Genomic DNA, 9,187 nt, shown 5'->3' with positions numbered 1-9,187 from the left:
AAAAAATATTAATCGATGGGCAAACTCAAACAGTCTCTAGACTCTGTTAGTCCTCAAACTAGAGAAAGACTGTACTTATATATGTACATGAATACTGTAATAGATTTTACTTTTTCGACAACTTATATATACATACATTGACTATAAAATGTAATGTAATATCAATCTAGTTTGAAATACATTTATCATTATTATTATCAATTTTAAATATATTGCCAGTAATCTACCTATTGTTCTCTTACAAAAATCACCATCTAATAGGGACCAGAGTCCTAATTTCAAGCGACCTTCCATTTATTAAGTCTACTGGACGTGTCCGATTTCCAATGGTACCCCATAAACATTTAAGAGGAACGTGTTTATTTAGCATGAAATGTGTTGAATAATGACAATTTCCTTCATAAATCCGCAAGTCACTTTCCCAGCTAGAGAACCTAAGTTGATGATAAATCAGTTTTTAGATAGAAAAACTGGTTCAGAGAGATGGTACCATTGGGAATTGGACTCTGCACCTCATAAATGGAGGGTTACTAGAAATAATGTCCAGATAAAATCTTAAAATATTTCGTTAATGTGAATTAAAAGTTTTTTATGCTTTTAGACGAGTTAAAAGCTTTTAAAAGAGAACCTTTATTAATATTTTAAGAATAAAGATGTACACTGAACTGACAGAGGCGGCTTATGGGGAAGGGGGACGCAGTGGCGGAAATACGGGGGGTTATTTACCCCACCCCCAGAATTCTGGGGGTAATTACCCCCCCCTCCCCTAGAATGATTTTAAGTCAACATATTCTAAATGATTCTAAATTAGTAGTCAATGTCATTACAATTAAATGTATTTTTTTAATAGTAAAAAAATGCACTTTTTTGGACTATTGGAAAAAAACTAATGCAATTTGTATAGGACAGGTGGATCTGTTTCAACCGATCATGATGTATTTTTACCCATCTGGATTCTGGAATAAATCGAAAATTTGACAAATATTGACTTTCCATATGTTTCATTGCAAAGCACTGGCTTATTTATAACTTAATTTTTACAAAATTTTTGTTTATAGTTGTTTTTTTCTTTTTGTTTTTTTGTTATTTATATTTTAAATTTTGGTTTTTCTCAGATTATATATTCCATATGTGAAGTACGAGACATCGTAAAACCTAGGATGATCATTTTAGGAAAGTTAAAAAGAGAACGGAAACGGGTTTGCTCTAGTTTTTGGACTTTTGAATTTTGATAAGCCAGTTGTGAGCCATGATAAGCTGGGAGCTGCCGACCATAGCAGTGTCGATCAGGATGCACTGTTCGAGCCGATCCTATCCAATTGGGGACTGAGTCCTATTGGCTATATACTTTTAGTTTATAGTATTTATTCAACTAAATTAGTAGTCAATGTCATTACAATTAAATGTATTTTTTTAATAGTAAAAAAAGTGAATGGGCAATGAAGAATACATTTTTACTTCTAGTTAATGTCTTTTCTATTTTAGATCTATTTAAGATTTTAACATACTACATTGACGACAAGAAAATTATAGAAATTAGAATATAAACAATGACAATATTTTTTCAAAGTTTTGCAGAGTAGCTTTTCTAAAGATTTAAGATATTAACATCTTTTTCCTCATACAGTAAAACTATTTTTATGTTACTTGAAATAAATTCAGTTTTTTTACAGATCTTTGTAGTTAATGTAAAATGAATGACTATAATGAAGGATATAACACAAGGTGAAAGCTGAAAGGTATGAAATGAAGCCTTTATTTGATGGAGTTTGTAAATGCCAGCAATGAGTGGAAAATGCAAATTAAAACCAATTATTTGATATACATCATTATATTTTTCTAGGTGGGGGTAAAAATAAATTCGGCGCGCTTCGCGCGCCAAATTCACACAAATTTACCCCTCCTACAGAATCCTTATTTACGCCCCTGGGGGACGTCTCCCTCCCTGGAAAATTGGGGGGGGGGGCTTCTCCTCCCTTCAAAACTGGGGGACTCCCCCTGGAAAAATTAAGAGCACAAAAAGAGAGACCAGGCAACCCTTTAATTTTGATTTTAAGAAAAGGTTCATAAAAGTTTTTCTGCTGCGCCACTTAAACATTTTCCACCTTCTACCCCTAGCTGGTCAAGGTTTTGGCATAAAATTGAATAAATTCCCTGTAAAAAAAATCAAGGGAAAAACAAATTCCGTCGCGCTTTCAATTTCTTCCTCCCCCCCCCTCCCTCTGGAAAATATCATAAGCCGCCCCTGTGAACAGGGTTTCCCTTAAAATATTATATTTACTTTCTGACCAAGTAAAGTATCAAATTAAATAAGTTACTACGGGATGGTTGTCAACTAAAATGCACGTGAGATTGAAGTCTTATTTGTTTTCAATCATAATTGATAAGCTATTGAGATCAGAAGTATTTGAGTTTTCTCATAAATAACTGAATAAATTTATTGTTATTTTTATTATTGATAGTCTTATTGATAGTCTTAGTCTTAGTCTTAGTCTTAGTCTTAGTCTTAGTCTTAGTCTTAGTCTTAGTCTTAGTCTTAGTCTTAGTCTTAGTCTTAGTCTTAGTCTTAGTATGTTAGTGTTAGTGTTAGTGTTAGTGTTAGTGTTAGTGTTAATGTTAATGTTAATGAACTCCGTACACGAATCGGTTTATCGGATATCGGCCTTATATAGAAACATCGGATAGCATTAATATTGCCATGCACAGTAAATAATTATCAAAATCTTTCATTTTTCACGAGCAATCCCTTTAAACTACATTCTGTAAAATTATTTTGATTTCGTGTCCAGACTAACTTTACTGTCTATTAATACTAATCTAACAATTCTCTAATTATAGTTTAAATTTGTTAAATGTATCCAAGAATTTCTGGACAATGTTCCACATTCTTCAATATTTGCAGATTATGGGATTTTACACCTTACTCAATCCCCTCTTAAAGAGACTGTAGAAGTAATTTCAAGTGAGCCTCCGTTTCAAAACCTTTACCTAAACAAACATGTTGAAGATATTCTTAGTTTCTACATAAACTTATTGACTTTCAATAGATTATCAACTACAATAGGTGGCAACAGAGAAATGGACCAATTATGCATTACGTCACAAGTGTCAGATATAACAAGGATAAAGAAATTTTCTCACATCAGTTGTCATTTTTTCCAAGATTAAATAAAAAAGTGTAAAAACAGAAAAATTTCACTTTTTAAACTGTAAAATAAGCACTTCATTCCAAAATTATCACTATTATTAATAATTTTTTTCGGACACAAAAACTAAGTTGACACTTATGGCGTTTAAGAATACAGCTGTACTGAGAGTGTACACATTCTACGTTGCCATCCATTGGGTTCGTCTCTATAGATAAAACTTTGACTTTCTTGCGGTAAAGGCAGTTGACTAATGTTATTAAGATTTAAAAGATTTCAAGGATTCGTTATGTTCCTCTTCAAATTACGTCAATAGTCCCTTTAAGAATATAATTCTAAATGTTTTGAGTTTCAACTAAAAACAATGAAATACTCTGGCCAGGGGTTTAAACTCGTTCGACACATGTTCTCCGTCAAACATATAATTCATCAGCAAACTGAAAGGGACTGTTAACGTAAAATGAAAGGAGGTATAGGCTGAAGCCTAAACATTTTTTCCGTATTTTCTGAATATGATCCGTTTAAAACTTTGATTCTTATGCCATATTATATATATGAGTTTTGGGTATATTGGGTATAATTTTGACAACGTTTTATATCAATTTCTCGAGATAGGGACATCAGATAGAACTAATATTAGTCATGATCAACTCATTAAATGGTTAGGCTTCAGCCTATACCCCTTTCATTTAACCTTAACAGTCCCTTTAAAGAGCTTGTTTAATTATACTAGTAAATAATATACACAAATCACCATGAAACACTATCTTAAAATAAAAATATATTAGAAGTACAAATTATTGCTACAAATGAATAATGAATAACAAGTCTATTAAAGAAGATAATGATGAATAGGTCATTTGTGGAATCTATAATTATCTTTCGGGTATTTCTTTCTTTACAATATGTTACTTTTAGGCCAATTGGGTCGAATCTTTCTGTTAAAATATCATTCTTACCAGAGCTGTTTTATCAGTAAACTTATTTTGTTGTTTTCGTTGATTTTATATATTATTCTTTTTGTGAAAAAATTAATATTTGATAGTTTTGATATATTTATGATTACTTAATTCCAAAATGACTGAAGATTTTTTTTAAATCCAGATAAATAAACGAGTTCACGCCATTTTTTCGGCATAAAGGGAGCTGTTGTGAATCATTAATCACATTTTGATTTTTGGAATAACGTTAATAACTTCTGATTCGTTTCAATCGGGGTTTCTACTTGTTAAACAACTTTTTTTTTATCCATCCTTAAACTAAAAATTGCCTTTATCAAAATATTTTCATAATCTTTTCAAAATTAGACTAATTCACCTTTTTCCCTACTTTATGCCAAATATGTCTCTGTTCTTTTCTACGGCCGACATAATAGCATTCTTTTTTATTATGATTTCTTTATTCCTTTCTCAAAATTTGTCCATCGTTAATTATGAAATAATATTATAACATTTTTTGTAAATCTTATAGAATCCTAAAAATTGTTTCCCCTCTCCCTGTATATTCTATAATTTTAATTTTTGATTCCTATTGAAACTCTAAATCAGAGGAAGCAATTTCAACATTTTCAACGGGAATAAAAATTAGATTTATTCTAGATGAAAGGAGGNAGGAGGGATATTAAAGGGAAACATTGCAACTACTAGGAGGGATATTAAAGGGAAACATTGCAACTACTAGGAGGGATATTAAAGGGAAACATTGCAACTACTAGGAGGGATATTAAAGGGAAACATTGCAACTACTAGGAGGGATATTAAAGGGAAACATTGCAACTACTAGGAGGGATATTAAAGGGAAACATTGCAACTACTAGGAGGGATATTAAAGGGAAACATTGCAACTACTAGGAGGGATATTAAAGGGAAACATTGCAACTACTAGGAGGGATATTAAAGGGACATAATTCAAATAAATTCTTGAAAGCCTTTTAAACTTTTAGTTATTTAAACAGGAGTAAAAATAATAAAGAATGTCCAGTAAAGAAATCTAAAGTACACGATTTAGGAATTCAGCTTTGTCTGGAAACTAAACTTTCTCTAAAATTCGACACGCTTAAATTAGAATTTTTAAACCAAGCTATGCACATTCCGATGTTTCAATTCAGAGTTCCACAATACAAGTTTGAGGGAAATCTCGTAAGCGGTTCAAAAATTACAATGTTATTATAGTTATATTATATTTATATATTTCTATATGTTTATTTTCAACAATAATAAATGTCTTATATTCCTCCAAGTTATTTTTTTAAAAATCATGGGATATTTTTTTATTTAAATATAAATACTTAGGAAAGGTATACTTTCTACCTGCTTTTTAACCTATCCTACTCTATCTATCTATCTATCTATGTGGTTTTGTCTACCTCTGTAGTATTTACTCTGTACTGTTTACTGCTTAGTTGATGATTATTGACAAAACTATTCACATTGCTACTCATATATATTTATAAACAAAACAATTTAATATAAAGATAGATAGCAAGTATGTTTCAAATATTGAAACAATTTCTTTTTTTTATTTTATCGTTGACCAATGAAAGTAGAAGTATAGTGGGGATAGAGTTTGTTGATATTTTTTAGTACCACTCAGAAACTAGTTTGTAGAGAAGGGTCAGAATTCTTAGGCCGGGAAGGAGGGCCAGGCCTGGGCATGCCGTAGTCACGACAAGCTAAAGTAAATTTCACGTAAGATTGAAATCTGATATGTTTTCTATCATATCTCTTCTTATTAAGGAGCAAATGAGAACAACCCAAAAAAAATTAAATTTCTATTTAATAATTTGATAACTTTTATGTTCTCATATTTGTACGTAAAATTAAATCTAGAGGAGCTACGAGGTCACATAGTGGAACTTGTAATTTTCCTTCTGTCTAGTTTACAGTGTACTCTTGTTATAAGGTGTTCAAATTTGTCTCAACAAAAAAATGTTAGCAATCTCATTGGTTGTGACCGTTAAACAAATGTACGCATATTTACTTCTCACACAAAACATAAACTTAACTGAATGAGAAATCTAAGGATACAAGGGGTATTTTAAGACCTGATAAAACCTCCAGTTGTTAATTACATTTTGAAAATTCGGAAAAATATTTATCCCCAGGAACTGGTGGCTTGTGCACTAAATATTCAAATAATTCTAAATGAACAAACTATTATAAAGTGTGATATTGATTTCTTATACTTTCTCTTTAGTTAAGGAGTAGTTTATACTAGATTTTTTTTTCACTGATTTTTGTACACAATGCCATAAGTTGGAAGCTTTTGCATTGTATACTCATAATCGCCTGATCTTGATATCCACAGCTGGCACTTTTGAATTTTACGCAGAATCTGGATGATATCCTAATTTTGGAAATCAGCAATTTCCGTCTCTCATTAGTCATTGGTTGAACGCAAACTTCTCCGGCTTCTGATTGGCTGTTCACGGGGTATCTGACTGGCACTTCAAGGGATATCGAATAAAGATTAAATTAATCTGCAGATCAACAAAAGTTCAAGATCAAATATTGATCTCTATTTCTACAGTACAAGAGTTCCCCACCTCTGTTCAAGCAAAAACTGTACATTCTGTACTTGTACAGGGGTAGGCGATTATATCAATACAACGAAGACGACTTTCGATTTCAATTTAGATTTAAATTAAGCTGTAAAACAGTTTGGATACACAAAAAACGTAGAAGTCCAAAGAAGCTGTCAATTAACAAAGCTTTGCTTTAATTATTTGTAGACTTGTAATTCGAAAAAAGCTCGTTTACAATCAAAACTTAGATAAAAAAAATTATAATTTTAATTTTTTTCAGCTTTTTTTAAGTTTGAGGGAACCATTTTCACAGAAGCAAAGGATTGAAATATTTTTTTCAGATTCTTGATAAATGAATGATTTTGAATCTTAACTTTTCTTTCCTCTTCTGAACCAAGTTTTTGAATAATCGGTGCTGAGCGTGGACCCTGAGTAAAGTTTAGAATGTCTAAACCTAAGGCCAAGGATACTCCTGAAGAACAAAACTTTCAGATCAGGCCCCCGTTCTCTCAGAAGTTTAAACCAGGAGCTGTTAAGGTACAAGGAGTTTCAATAGACAACTAAAATAAGTTTAAATTTACCTCGTCTCTATATTTGTTAGTTAGGGTGAAACTTGCTATTTTATCGAAAATTTCAAACTCAATTAACTCACTATTCTTTTTATCTCTTATTATTATTTCAACTAAACTAATTTAAACCACATTAAAAAGTGTCCTTTTTTCTTTATAAATTTTAAAAATAGATGGAAATTCATTTTGATAAATTAGTACTAATCTTTGCAACCTGCTGGTATCTAAAACTTTGACTATTCGATCCAACAGATGTCATAGCTTAAATATCAAAGGTTTACGACATCAGTGTTCAAAGATATAGGGATTATAAAGTTATCAGTTCCTTCACTTCTAAATTTTTCAATTGTTAAGGAGTTGATAGTGAGTATCCTGAATGAGATCCTGGGCGGGAAACTATATGATTCAATGAAGGTTTCCTCCTGGAGTAAAACGATCGCGGACTCTGTAAAAGCTCAAGTTAAAACTCTAGGATATGAAAGGTAGGTTCAATCAGAAATCCTAATGTTGATCATGTAAATTGATCGCCAACTGTTCGACCTGTTACGATGCCATCTCAGAATTATGAAAGCTCTACTAAATTTGTACCGGTCCGACCATATCCTCGTACTGTACATTTCATTAAACTAGGCTTTTAGGGCGCTTCGCGCCCATCTTTTATTTCAACTTTTAATTGTGGCTCTATCTGTGAGCATCTTCTCTTTGCACAGTATAAAACAAAAGCAAAAAAAAAACGTTTGCGGATTTCATAATATTTTTTCGCGCATTTTCAAAATTTTACAAAAATAAAAAACACAAATTTTTCAAATAATACAATGATATGTGGGCCCGATCGGTTCAGCCGTTTTGACGTTTATTGCATACAAACGGACAAACAGACAAGCCAAATCTATATATAGAAGTACGAATTTAAAAGTGATTTCCGCTGTATCCGCTGTATCCACCTGGTTTTTCCTATGACTGGAATTTATATGGTTCTAGTTATTTGATGAATTGCTGCTCATTGTGGATGGATATATTGCTGCTCGTCTCTGATTGGTTAAAGAAAATAACTCCTTATATACACAAAAGATGACAAATAGCGACCTGAAACTCTTTAAACATGACGATCTTAAGGTTGAATTCAGCCTACCGCTTTAAATGTAGTATTTTAATGGAAAACTTATTTTATTATCAAATGATCGTACAAAATGTACAGCTGCAGAGAACCATGGAATGGAAAAAAATTATTACAAAGATTCTGTACAGTCGTCTGTCAAGTCTAATCCTTTGTGGATAGCCCTGTATCATTTTTATTTTACGAAGACAAATCTAAAAACGATTCTTATAGCAATGTAGAGATTTTCCAAGTAATAATTTCTGATATTTTCTCAAATATTTGTTGGTTTATGGTTAAAAAGGGTTATTATGTTTTGACACTAAATTCAGCAATAATTAGTAAAATTAGTTGATTAGTTTCCCTCTTATATCTTTCTTTTGATAGTAATACAGCAAAGAACTTCGTTATATTTAAAATAGTTATTATCTCTACTTTAAAATGTGCCTTAAATATCTTTTATATTAATCATTTTTTATAGAGCTATGCCAATTCAGAGACAGAGAAAATCTCAAGAAAGAAAATTTTGAAAAAGAAAATAACAACCCTTATAAGTCTTTTTGTCTTTGACAATAAGTCTGCCTTATTTCCTCTGCTGATTTTCCAGGTACAAGATTGTAGTGGAGGTTGTGATAGGAGAGCAAAGAGGAGAAGGAGTAAGGATGGGTTCAAGGTGTCTCTGGGACTCGGATACAGATAACTACGCTAGCGAAGTTTACATGAATGATAGTTTATTTTGTTGTACAGCTGTCTTTGGATTGTATTATTATTAAAAACTGTAATGCAACATTATTAAACCAGTGTAAAGTTAATAATTACGAAGCCATAATTCGAAATTTCGTTTTCCAGATAA

At 31.5% G+C, this 9,187-nt stretch overlaps 1 protein-coding gene across 1 annotated transcript; it reads left to right on the top strand.

The window, feature by feature from the left end:
* The first annotated feature begins 6,974 nt into the window (after positions 1-6,974).
* Positions 6,975-9,184, top strand: LOC111695885 (tctex1 domain-containing protein 2). The gene is made up of 3 exons (XM_023465354.1): positions 6,975-7,206; positions 7,593-7,720; positions 8,942-9,184. The coding sequence occupies exons 1-3, from the start codon at positions 7,114-7,116 to the stop codon at positions 9,105-9,107; spliced, it is 387 nt and encodes a 128-aa protein (XP_023321122.1). The 5' UTR covers positions 6,975-7,113; the 3' UTR covers positions 9,108-9,184.
* The last annotated feature ends 3 nt before the right edge of the window (positions 9,185-9,187 follow it).

The sequence above is a fragment of the Eurytemora carolleeae genome, unplaced genomic scaffold (assembly GCF_000591075.1).
Source record: "Eurytemora carolleeae unplaced genomic scaffold, Eaff_2.0 scaffold142, whole genome shotgun sequence".
Taxonomy (NCBI): Eukaryota; Metazoa; Arthropoda; class Copepoda; order Calanoida; family Temoridae; genus Eurytemora; species Eurytemora carolleeae.
Note: the sequence above shows the minus strand (reverse complement) of the source record. Positions and strands in the feature narration are given on the sequence as shown.

What these genes read in the sequence shown, in the direction of transcription:
- LOC111695885 (XM_023465354.1), top strand. Translation starts at nt 7,114, where the DNA reads ATGTCTAAACCTAAGGCCAAGGATACTCCTGAAGAACAAAACTTTCAG. An exon ending in TTAAACCAGGAGCTGTTAAG is followed by an intron (nt 7,207 to 7,592) that starts GTACAAGGAGTT and finishes TCAATTGTTAAG; the next exon opens with GAGTTGATAGTGAGTATCCT. An exon ending in AAAACTCTAGGATATGAAAG is followed by an intron (nt 7,721 to 8,941) that starts GTAGGTTCAATC and finishes CTGATTTTCCAG; the next exon opens with GTACAAGATTGTAGTGGAGG.